We start from the raw sequence: 12570 nt of genomic DNA on the forward strand, positions 1-12570 counted from the left end.
GTGATGTGCCTGATAATGGGGAGCCTGATGAGCAACCCGAAGTGGAAGAAAAGGAGGAGATCCTTGTTCCTGAACAGATTTTGGCACATAACGATACAAAGAAAGGTAAAGTCCGAAGGCGGTTCTTGGTTAAGTTCAAGAACTTTCCTGCATTTGATGCGAAGTGGATGGAGGAGGAGGACCTAGCAGATACTCCTCGGATTGTGAAACTTTACCTTGATGTTTTGGTTTAGCATAGTCTACTCCAGAGTCCAAACGGAACCCAGAATTCAGCTTGGCCGGAGATCTGGTGCAGTGGGATGCACAAGAGGGGAGTCACTCCGCTCCCTTGTCAACAGATGCCTTGATTTTGATACTAAAGTCACTGATGTCTCTTTGAGCTTCAAGGATACCGAGAGCTGACAGTATTCTGCTGGATGACTTTATGAAATGGAATTCCTGATAATGATACTGATTTGTTCTTGACTTCTTGTGAGTGCAAGAACTGATAGCCGAAATGACTGCAGCATTTTGGTCTGATTGATCTCGAATAGACATGGTTGCAATAGGGGTTAGTCAATCGGACGTCGATGAGGTCCTGATTGGACCTAGATGTGATTGCTAGCTACATTGCCGATAAATCATGGTCTAAGATCCGAATGAATGTTGAATGTCATGTGATGTCCTGTGATATCTTGTGATGTGACTGTCGATTTTGTACATGTGCTAGATGTGTGTTCCTAGTACGTAGGTACTAACAGTCGGTGTCTGCTAAGACGGTTTATGGCTTTTGTCGGTTTTGCAGGCGTAATCGCGGTCGATTACAATGCTTTCAAGAGGGGGGTATGTCACAAAGTGATGACGTGGCGGACAACAGAAACCCTAATTTCTGCCAGAAGCCCTAAAATTCCTGCAAACCCTAATTTTTGTCAAAAACCCTAATCTCCGGAAATCGCAAAGGCTGAAAAAAAAAAATGATGAGCGACGCGAATTTTGCTTTTTTTTAATAAAAAAAGAGAAAAGACTCTACAAGAGAGAGAGAGAGAACTGATGCTTTTTATTTTAAAAGCTCTTGGGGCTCTGCTTTTAGGCATCCCTTGTATCTTTAAATAAGTGGTGAGGGCTTCACTTCTGAGAGCATCTGGACGTAGAGTCTGAGAGTGAAACCCTAGCCTCTCTCTTGTACTTTGATCTGATTAATATAAAAAGAAATACCGAAAGGGGCACCAGTCTTTGGGACCAATATCTCTAGGCACGGAACTTCGTAAGGCCAGTGTACATCTATTGTGATCTGTGACTTGTTTTGAAGTGGTTATTTGGTGCTGTCGCGGTTGATTCTTGACTTGGAGTGTTCAAGTCTGTTACAAGGAGTGTGAGAGTTGAGTCAAAATAGTGAGCAGAGAGACAACGAAAGAGGGGGCTCAACAGACAAAGGGAGGCACAACCTGTTTGGTTTATAGGATTGTGGAGCATAGTAACAGGGAACTGGTGGAACGGGGGGTAAGTGTATCAAAACGGCGTTCCAGCCGGTTCTGGGCGTCGAAATGGTTTCAGGAACGGGAAAACATTTCGCAACCGGGACGTAACAATGGAACGGGCAGTCGGAACGGCCGGGCGGAATGAGCAGCAAAATTCAAAAAAAGTAGCCAATTTTCTATTTTGAATTCTCAACAATTTGAGAGAGAGAGAGAGAGAGAGAGAGAGAGAGAGAGAGAGAGAGGTGGCCGTTTGGGGGAGGTTTTAAACCTGTCAAGACTCACACAAGGGGGGGGGGGGGGGGGGGGGGTCCTTTTTTCTTTGCTATTAATATGGCTCAAGCAGAACGGGCAACCATCAATATGGCTTAACCCTCAAGCGCCATCAATATGGCACAACTTACAAGCTTCATTGGGGGGGAAGGTGGGTATCCTTCCCATCCTCTCCTAGATAATCCAAACCCTTAAGCTCTCAAGAGTTAAAAACAGGCCCCCCCATGGCATATTTTAGGTTCACCTTTCCGGCCCCCATTCCCGTTCCGTTGTTCCATGGCCCCCCCGTTTAGAAACGTGCCGGATTCTCGTTGCGTGTAACTATGCTGTGGAGAGACTTATTGTAGATAGTATTGAGAAACCTCCCAATATACCACCAGATGGGAGTGAGCTTCGACAGGAGCCAAAGGCTTGATTGGATCAGCAGTCTGATGTAGTGATAGAGGTGCAGTCCAAAGGACTGTGTAGTAGTCAATGTGGCCTTTGGAGGTGTAGTCAGAGATTCCACTCACAGCAGTGGTTTGTCAATGGGACTTCTTGAGGTAACAGTCCCCTATGCAAGAGGAGGGCTTCAAGTATTCTGCTGGCTTTTCTAAAGTCCATATGGCTGCCAGGTGAATTTTATGCTTTAGACTTGTTCCAGCAGAGCCTTTGAGGGATGGGTCCTTCAGGACTGATTTTCGCTTCATGCAGTATTCTGAGAGAGGGGGCCAGACAAAGATGTCGGTTCTTGATGCATTGATGAGTAGACTTTGATGGAGGCATTGAACTTTATAGATTATGAACTTTTCCTCTGTGTGATCAAGCACCAGATAGATGATACGTTTCTCCCTATCAGTTTGCCTTGTAGGACTGCATCGTATTTGGGGATTTGTCATAGATACCTTTTGAGATGGATGGAGGATATGCTTCAGACTTAGCGTAGGGGTTTCTCTCCCATGGAGTTTGTGAGAGGCTGCAGCATTCTGTTTCATGTATAGTGTGATACTTGCAGTCAGTTTTCCCCCCATATTTATTGTGTCACAAGATGGGCACCACGTGCCAAAAGAAAAGAACAGACTGAACACTTTTTGCACTGCAATAACAACTGAACTGAAAGAGAGAGATGACGCGCGACACGGAGTGGCGGAATTCCACCCCAGAGAGTATTGGCCCCAAACGGCACCCCTTTCGGTATTTCTTTTTATTGCATCATCGAAGTGCAAGCCGGTACTCCATCCTCTGCACCTTCGTCCAGAAGCATGTCAAAGAATTAGCCCTAGTCTCATATTTAAAGGCCCTTGGCGTGAAAAGCAGTTACAGTGAAAAGCTTCAAACTCAAAAGCAACTGGCCCAAAAGCTGCCAGTGTAAATAACAGAAATCGATACAACTGCCATGTTAGCATCGCAAATCGCGAAAATCCATACAGACTGCCCCATCAGCATGTCAGTGCTACAGTCTGCCACGTCAGCAATCAGCGTGAAATCCGGGCTGTCCGTACAGGTCTGCCATGTCATCGACTGGCTGCGTATCTTTTGTGTGTGTGTGTGTGTGTGTGTGTGTGTGTGTGTGTGTGTGTGTGTGTGATGGTCCTGCTTCATCTTCTACTGCTTATATCTCTTCACTTTGGGTTTAGGCCCCTCAGTTGGGATTTGCATAGTGGCTCCGTTCTTCAGTGGCTTGACACATCAGCAGTTTGTGACATATTGTATCATGACAAATGGTCAATTTTTCAGTGGTGCAAAAGGGTATAAACCCTGTTTGAGAGAGAGAGAGAGAGAAGAAGAAGAAGAGAGTTTTAATGTCGTAGGAAACTATCCCAAGAGACCTTGAAGTTCTAGCCGACGAGGAGTTGAACTCAAGACGTGTTACTCAAGAGGGAAATGGCATAACCAATCTACCACACTTGGGTGATAGAAAGGTTATACCATTTTCCTCTTTTTTTTATTAGCACACACACACACACACCCACTCACACACCCGAGAAGAAGTGTTTTAACGTCGTAGGAAACTATCCCAAGAGACCTTGAAGATCTAGCTGACGAGGAGTTGAACTCAAGACCTGTTATTCAAGACGGAAATGGCATAACCAATCTACCACACTTGTGTCTAGGGCCCTCGTGATGTTGCAGATCTGCCACACCGCCCTCTTCCACTCTCCCCTGCTTCGCACCGCGGTGTGCCCTGCCTGCCCTACACTCCCTCGTGCTGCTGAACAGCTGTGGACGCAGTCTCTACGATGATGTTCCAAATCTGAAGCTTCGACAGCCCCTCCCTTTGCTTTGACAACCCCTTCTCACTTCACTCATGTCGCCTGCCTCTGTGTCCTGCACTGTTTCTTTGTTTTCTGCCTTCTTCTTTCACTCGTAGGTTTTCTTTTGTTTGTCTGGGTGTTGCCTGTTTGCTTGTTGTGTCTGTTTGCGGCTTTTTGTTTTGTGTGATTGCTTGTTTCTGCCTGTGCTGCATGTGTGTGCGTGTATGTGTATGGTTGCATGTGTGCATGTATGGTTGCTTGTTTGACTGTTGTAAGCTTTTGTTGTTTCGTTTCTTGTTTGGTGGAAGCAGGTAAGGTAGTTTTAGCGTGGGTTGGGGTGGTCGGCATGGAAGGTTTAACCTCGCCGTCAGATTCTTCTGTAGGGTGAAGAATGTAATAGCCCTGTTGATCTGCGAGGGATGGCTAGAGGTCGTCTCTCTCCTGGATTTTTGGTGCAGAGTCGAATTAGAGTGGTGAACTTTCTTCTGTTAGGATGTGCCGTTTTTACGGCCTTGGAGACTTGGAGTCTGCTCTGGGAGATTCTTTGGTGGAGTTTTCGGTCTCCCATCAATATCTGGGGGACCTGTTTGTGCTTCAGCTCTCTGTTACTTTCTTCCCTTACACCCCTGCTCCTAGCTTTTGTAATCACCCATCTTTTGTAACTGTGTACCACTGGTAGTTTTTCCCCTATGGTCTGTGGATGTTGAACATTTGAGGGGTTTTTTCACTATCAGCTCCATAACATTCTGTGTGCCTACTGGCATATGTAATGCGTTCAGGCCTGTAACTCTAATTACGTAATACAAAAGGGTATCAAGCCCCACTTTCTTGTTAGAGAGAGAAGAAGAGAGTTTTAACGTTGTAGGAAACAGAGAGAGAGAGAGAGAGAGAGAGAGAGAGAGAGAGAGAGAGAGAGAGAGAGAGAGAGAGAGAGAGAGAGAGAGAGAGAGAGAGAGAAATTTTTCTAGTTTGATGACTCTGACAGAGATTGGCTACAGAGCGATGGCATCTCTTGTGCTTGGTGCTTCAGGTGCTATTGTTTGTGGCCAGCCAAAGGAATTGACAGGCTCAAACACAAAGGGCTTCAATTCAATTCCGGGCTTTAGAGGGCAACTAAGTTCTGGAGTGCTCCATGACAAGTGCCTGCTTGGATTTTCAAGTACCAGCTCCACTCAAAGAAAGCATGCATGGTGGATTGCTAGGAGTGTCAGTGAGGAAGCGGCTACTGAAATAGAGGGAGGTGTAATGGAAGTCGAGGATGGTACCTATTCCATTATTTGCAGAGTTGATTCTTGAAATTCTTACATCACTTTGTACAGGTTGTCATGATTGGGTTTTTTTTTTGGTCTTTCTTAGAGGCTACACTGGAGCAATACTTTCGAGAAGCTGGGGACAAACTGGTACGACATCTTAGGTTGTAGCATATGCCCGAGCTGTCAGATTGGAGGATACCCTCTCTCTCTCTCTCTCTCTCTCTCTCTCTCTCTCTCACACACACACACACACACACACACACACACACACACACACCTTATGTATACGTGCATGCATGCCTATCATGCATGTTTGTTTGTCTGCTTATCCACATATATTTACATGCATGTGTTTGTATACAATTACTCGGATCTTTCTCTCATACATCTTATGTATATGCGCATGCATGCGTGTTTGTTTGTATGTTTACTCATATGTATTACATGTAGGGCTAGTATACAATTACTTGGTTCTTTCAGGCTCTAATTTTAACTTTACCAATGAGAGAGAGAGAGAGAGAAGAAGAAGAAGAAGAAAATTTTAAACATCGTGGGGAACTATCCCAAGAGACCTCAAAGATCTATCCGACAAGAGTTGAACTCAAGACTTGTTATTCAAGAGGGAAATGGCATAACCACTCTACCACACTAGGGTGATAGAAAGGGTACACCATTTTCCTCTTTTTATCAACACACTCACACACGCACACACCCAAGAAGAAGAGAATTTTTAGCGTCGTGGGAAACTATCCCAAGAGACCTCAAAGATCTATCCGAGAGAGAGAGAGAGAGAGAGAGAGAGAGAGAGAGAGAGAGAGAGAGAGAGAGAGAGAGAGAGAGAGAGAGAGATTTTTTAACGTCTATGTCAGGCCGAAATCGGCCTATGAGACAAATCAAGTGTACATGGTGTGTATGTCATCCGTCTATCGGAAAGACAAATGAAACAAAACTGATACAAAACTGAACTGAATGTAGGTAGTGGAGTATCTGAGGAGGGATGGAGTTCTATCTCTAGGGGTGTATAATCAAGGTAGTACAATCATGAGAGTGCATCAAGCTATCTAGCTCCATCCTGTACTAATGGGGGGATGTAAGATGTGGTACATGGGCGGGTCTGGTGCCAAGGCTACCCGGATGAAGGCTGTCGGGTCGGCCCTCATCTGAGCCACTCGCTCCTCAGTGGCACGGCGCTCCCGGGCTCGGATCTCCTCGATCTGTCGGTGGTGGGAGCTCGCGCCCCTGTAGCCTGTGACTCGTGGTCGTCGTCTAGCTCGGTTCACCTCCGCCTGTGGGAGTGTCACTCCCCTCTGAGTGTCTGGTGAGGGAGGGGCGGAAATCCTCTGAAAGAAGTCTGTGAGCTGCGACTGTCTCCCCTCTGTCTGTGTAGCTGTGTGTGGCTGTAGTAGTGTGTCCCGATGGCTCTGTATCTCTAGTAAGAAACGTCCGAGCTGTCTCTGATCTCGAGATTCCATGATCTCTTGGAGAGTGGGCTGTCCTCTGAATAAGGCCTCATACCTGCCTCTGATCTCAGTGTATGCTCTGCATCTACATACAAAGTGCTCCTCACTCTCCACCTCCTCTGTGCAGGCTCTGCAGATTCGCTCCTCCCTGGGAACACCAGTATGTCTCCCGATCTCAATCTCTAACCTGTGTGAAGCCACTCTCAGCTGACCAATCGCCACCCGTGAGCTATGTGGCATATATGTGTCCATGTAGCGTGGTCTCTGTATGAATCCCCCAGACAATATGGTGAGAAACTGGTCTCTGTAATCTGACATCCTCGTCCCCAAGCCAGGTGCCTCCCAGACTCTCCTAGTGTATAGCTGCCACAGATCCTGTCTCAATACCAAGTTCCTCTCACTGCGAGAGAGGTGAACATATGGTGAATGGGGGTCGTACTGGAATGGTGGTAGGCTCTCCATGTCAAGACCGTGTCCCTCAAACCATGCTCTGACCTGTGAGTACCATGCTCTCTCATGCCCATTCTCTGATAGCTGTATAGCTGCCTCAAATGCTCTACGGGTAAGTCTGTCAGGAGGTAGCTCTCTCATCCTCTGGATGAAGCAAACTGTCTGGAATAGTGCCTCTACAACCATAGGTGGTGTGGCGAGCTCGGCTCTAATAATGTCATGTGGCAGTGTCTTCTTGCTGCGGAGCAAGCGTGAGATCATACATACCTGTGGTCTCTCAAGCTGTGTCCACTGGTCAGCTGTCAATCCTGGTGCCCATACCGCCGCTGAGTACATCAAGGCCGGGGTGACTAAGGTGTCAAAAAGCCACCCCTTCGTGCGGGGCTCCTGAAAGTGTGCCTGGTGGCATCTCCGCTCTAGCATGGCCAGAGCTGCATATCCTCGGGTGAGCCTGTCAACAGCAGCCTGCCTCATAGTGAAGGGTCCTGGTAGGCTGGTGAATGTGATGCCAAGGTAGACATAGGAGGTGACTACATCAACCTGTCCTCCTGCTGCTGTGAAGGTGGTGGCGCTCCTCACTGCACTGGATGTGTGAAAGATCATAACCTTGGTTTTGCCAAGGTTCACAGTCAACCCCCTGTGTGTGCTGAATTCGTCCAAGGCCTCAAGATGGCGTTGCAAGCCCTCGGGTGACTCTGAAATCAACACAATATCATCAGCATATAACATGATGTGGACCGGAGTACCTGCCAAGTCGCTCCCCTCTCCCCCTGCTCGCAGTATGTAGTCGGAGATCTCGTCGATGTAGAGCCCAAAGAGTGTCGGGGAGAGTGGGCATCCTTGCTTAACACCAATGGTGCTAGCAATGGTCTCTGAAAACCCGCGTGGGCAACGAACCCGACCCGTCACCCTCTCATAGAGAGCATATATGGCCCAAATCATCTTTGTTGGTACCCCAATGCTGTGAAGGCGCTGGAAGAGTCTCTCTCGTGGGACTGTGTCAAAGGCCTTGCGGAAGTCCACAAAGCAGCAGTAAAGCCTCTTCTTCCGCGCCTTTGCCCCATCAATGAGGCAGCGCAGAACGAAGATGTGGTCAGTGGTGGAGAAAGCTCGTCTGAAACCTGCCTGGCCTGGAGCTCGTAAGCCCTCGATCTCTGCGTAGCGGCTGAGTTGTGCCTCAAGTACTGCTCCATATAGCTTGGCCATCGTGTGGCCAATCATGATAGTCCTGTAGTTCCCGGGGTTCAGGGTGTCGCCAGATTTGTGGATAGGCACTATGGTGTGCTGTGTCCACTCCTCTGGGAAGCCCTCCCTTATAGCCCGGTTGAAGACATGTGCAATCAACAGGGCTATAGTGGAGGCCGCGTAAATGATGTGCTCACTCTGTAATCCAGTATGGTCAGCTGATCGTCTGTGCTGCATGCGGCGTATGGCCCTCTCTACCATCTCTGCTGTAAAGGAGGAGGAGCACGTGGGGCATGGCTCGTGTGGCTGTGGGATAGGAGGCTGCCCTGGCACCTCATATAGTCGCTCTGCATAGTCATGCCATATCTGTGGGTCCTCAATAGCTGTAGTTGGACGTGGCTCGCGCAGGGTGCGCCATGCCGTCGCGCTATCCATGCTCATGAATAGGCGGTATAGCTCAAGCTCCTGTGCCTCTTCGAATGCTCGCCGCTTTTGGCGTGTCAGCGTCTTCATATGCCGTCTGGCCTCTCTCTCTGTGATCTCTCCTAAGGCTCGCCGTGCACGGAGGCGTCGGTATAGCTCTCTGCACTCATCATCATACTAGCGGTTCTGAGGCATAGTCCCGGGGGGGGGAGTGCGTCCTGTGTGAGTGGTGTGGAAAAGAGCTAATAGCTGAAGTGTGGAGAACGGAAGAGATATGTGATGTGAGAACTGAGAGTGGTGTGGATGGGTGGAGGAGGCATAGGCCATGTTCGACCTTGGCCGAGTAAAGAGAGGCTAGCTCATGTGTGAAATGGATGGTGGTGTGTGGAGCGTGTGCTGTGGAGCTGTGTGGGATAGTATCTCCGGTGATGGAGAAAGAGAGGTATGTGTGGTCGGCTCCGATGGGTATGGGTGGAATGGTGAAGGATGTGATAAGGTGTGTAGCCTCCCTGGGTCCCAGAATATAGTCGACTGTACTCCCCCCTCCTTCTGCAACTCCATGTGGCATACAAGTCAGGCCCCCTGAGGTGGGCCACTGAACCATCCCGTTATAAATAACGAGACGGTGCTGGGAGCCAAGTCGAAGTAGATGTCGTCCGTAGGCTGTGACTGGAGCTCTGTCTGCTGTATCTCTCATAGTAGCCTCCTCATCTAGAGTGTGTAGTGCCTCTGGGTCCTCATGGTCATATGCCTCACACTGCTCACTGCGCGTACGAGCATTGAAGTCTCCCATAAGGAAGACTTCACCCAGTGTCGAGTACTCCATAATGTCCTCCGTGAGGCATGCGTACGGTGACTCCTGCTCAATAGGGGCGAATCTAGAGCCTGTGGGAGCAAAGTAGCAAAGGGCAATGTAGACGATCTTGTCTCGTGAGAGCTCGAGGCGAATCCACATGTAGCGGGCCTATGGGTCCCGGGCAACAATCTGTAGTCTGCTGTGAAGCCCCTGTCTAAAGAGTATGGCCACTCCTCCTGAGCCGCGAGTGGTGTGCTGGCGCATACATCCTCGATGTAGAGACTCCCACTGGAATCCATGTATCCGTGGTAACCCTCTCTCCGGGCTCTCGTGTGTCTCTGTAAGTAGAATGATGTCTCGACCTCTCATCACCTCCTCAAGTCTCTCTGGGTGTGTCCATAGGTCTCCATTGCAATTCCAAACCGTGACATGAATCTCCTCGTGTGTCCCACAGGCCGCGAGTCCCTATGCGATGGTCTTTCCATCAATGATAACCCTACCATCTCGATATACTGCCTTCTTCCCTTCTTTGCGGGCTTGGTGGACTCGAGGCATGCACGCGCGACGGTGATCTTGTTGCATCTTTGTGAGGTCATCATCAAGATAAATCGGGGGGCCTTCTATCCCTCTCAAGATGACCCTCTTTCGGAGGAAGGAAGTTCGAGACTCCTCGGAGGCGAATTGGAGGATGAGAGCTCTCTTCTTTGGATCTTTGCCGGCTCTCCAAATTTTGGAGAAAGGGATCTCTTCTTCCTTGTATCCCACTTTCTTGCATAAAGCTTTCCCATCGCTCTCGGGTGTAGACCCTTCTTCTTCTTTGATGCCAGTCACTCGCACATTGAGACGGCGAGCTTGTCGCATCTTCTCCTCTTCGATGGTTGTGTGTACGATGAGTACTTCATCTTTTTGGGCTTCCTCTCTTGCTACCTTCTTGATGTTCTTTTTGACCACTTCGACCCATCCTTCTTTGGTGGCCTCTAATTTGTCCTCAATGCTTGCGGTGAGGGCTTTGGTGATCTCCTCCTTGAGGGCTTCCTTAGCCTCCTCCTTAATCTCTCCTTCCTCGGGGGTGAGGGATGTGATGGAAGCATGAAGGAAATCGATTTGTGCCTTCATCTCTTCTTGCTCTTTCCTCCATCTCTCCCTCTCCTTCTCGTTCTCCTGTTCCCTTCTCTCCTTCTCCTCTTTGAGATGTTGGATTTCCGCTCTCATGTCCTCCTTCTCTTCGTTCCATAGCTTGATGAAGGTGGCTTTCTCCTCCTTCCATATCTCTCTCTCCATCCGCCATTCTTTCATGTCCTTCTCCAGTTGTGCAATCCTCTTGTTCGTGAGCATGAAGGTTGTCGGTGTCGGCGTCTTGATGATGGGGGAAGACATGGTTGTCTTCGTAGCTACCCTCTCTTCATATTGTGAAGAAGAGGGGAGAAGGGGAAGAGAGCACTCAACGTGTGTGTGTGGGTATGTAACCGTGTGTGTGTGTGTGAGAGAGAGAGAGAGAGAGAGTGAGTTAGAGTTAACTTCCTTGCTTGGTGTGTAGGTAGTTCTTGATATCTCCACCAAAACATGTGGACCATGCAAGATGATCTACCCCAAACTTGTTAAGATGAGTAAAGAATACCCTGATGCTGTGTTTTTGAAAATCATGGGTGATCTTAATAGTGGAACTCGGGTAAATGTTCTATAATCTTAGCATTCAGTTTTCCTTTCTTGATCTGATGTGTTGGTCCATGTTTATTGTCAATCTTTCTTATTGATATTGTATAGGCTTTGATGCGAAAATGGGGTGTAAGAGCAGTGCCCAACTTCCGGTTTTTTCGCAACGGAGAGCTGATTCACTCCCATTCTGGAGCTAACGAAGACGAGTTGCGGCGGAATTTTCTTGCACATTATGAGAAGTGAGCTCAAGTATGAGCTCATGAGGATGTGCTCAACGTGATTACTGGCCCTGCTGCATACTGTTGTATTATGAGCTTTGGTCATCTTGATTGCCAAAAACAAAGCCTTTGTATATGTAAGACATGAAAATTGTGTATTTCTCAATCAAAAAAAAAAAGTGTGGTGAAGATGGTGTTACTTGCTTCTCACTGGCACTAGTCTTATTTCCACTGGTTAGTGTCTTGATCTTTGCACATCTTGTACAATGGAAGTTGCTCTTAATGTCGTAGGAATCTTGGTACTATGTCTCTCACTGCTGAACTTGTGTTTTGTCTCTAGCTTTAACGAGCTCTATAGCCAAGAAGGCACTATCAAGGACTGGCCTACATTAGGTTGAGAAGTTGCCTTACTAATAGCTATGTCAAATATGGACATAAGGATTTTTTTCACTGATGCTTCTTCGTTTGTGTGGGAAATCTTGAATTGTTACAATTCGAGGCCCATGGCATTGCAATTTAGTTTACATTGGTCAAGGAGTTTGTGTGCATGTGGTTTTCAGTATTTTGCTCCCTTATGAGCACTTTTTTTTTGACAGGAAAAATTGCACAACCAAATTGACACGGATGACATTTATGGTATCAAGGTGTTCAAGAGGTCTGTACCTGATGCCAAATTCGGTGCCATGGAAGAGGCCATTGCTATGAACATTCAGCATCATGGAGAATGATCTTACCTCTAGGGTTTGATTGGTTTAACTCTAGGTTTTGAAATGGAGACAATTTAGAGCCGTGGGTTAGGTCAACAAAGGCAGATGGCAGTAGATCTTGAATGATCAGGCTTGATTGAAACTACTTGGTTGTAATGATGCAAAATTGTATGTGGCAAATGCTTGGTGTGACTTCCCCAGCTTTTATAACTTTTGTTCCAGTACAAGACATGAGCTTGGCAAGTTTCAATGGAAGCTGGAGTCATTAGAGCGTTGCTAATTCCTTTACTAGAATATCCAATGTTGTTAGCATCATCTCTAAGAATTTTGCGCACGGTGTTTCCTTGTAGGGTCTGCATCTACCTGATGGAATACTGAAGTACATTTGTCAGTTTGGCTAACGTTTGAAAGGTTTTGAGATCTATTAGGAAACCAGTGTCTCTTGCTCTTCCATCCCACGA

At 47.6% G+C, this 12570-nt stretch overlaps 1 protein-coding gene across 8 annotated transcripts in view; it reads left to right on the forward strand.

The window, feature by feature from the left end:
• LOC147438103 (uncharacterized) overlaps positions 1-11591 on the forward strand; it is a 34188-nt gene extending 22597 nt beyond the window's left edge. For 3 of the 8 annotated variants that reach the window (XM_086487456.1, XM_086487457.1, XM_086487459.1), the window contains exons 2-5: positions 4947-5222; positions 5318-5361; positions 11066-11197; positions 11293-11591. In XM_086487456.1, the coding sequence (XP_086343582.1) occupies positions 4964-5222; positions 5318-5361; positions 11066-11197; positions 11293-11427 (570 nt within the window). In that variant the 5' untranslated portion in view covers positions 4947-4963 and the 3' untranslated portion in view covers positions 11428-11591. Of the gene's footprint in view, positions 1-4929; positions 5223-5317; positions 5362-11065; positions 11198-11292 lie in introns of those variants that run through there. The other 5 variants (XM_086487455.1, XM_086487460.1, XM_086487458.1 and 2 more) reach the window with 2 other exon arrangements.
• The last annotated feature ends 979 nt before the right edge of the window (positions 11592-12570 follow it).

Source organism: Adiantum capillus-veneris, chromosome 17 (genome assembly GCF_014529385.1).
Source record: "Adiantum capillus-veneris isolate H3 chromosome 17, ASM1452938v2, whole genome shotgun sequence".
NCBI lineage: Eukaryota > Viridiplantae > Streptophyta > Polypodiopsida > Polypodiales > Pteridaceae > Adiantum > Adiantum capillus-veneris.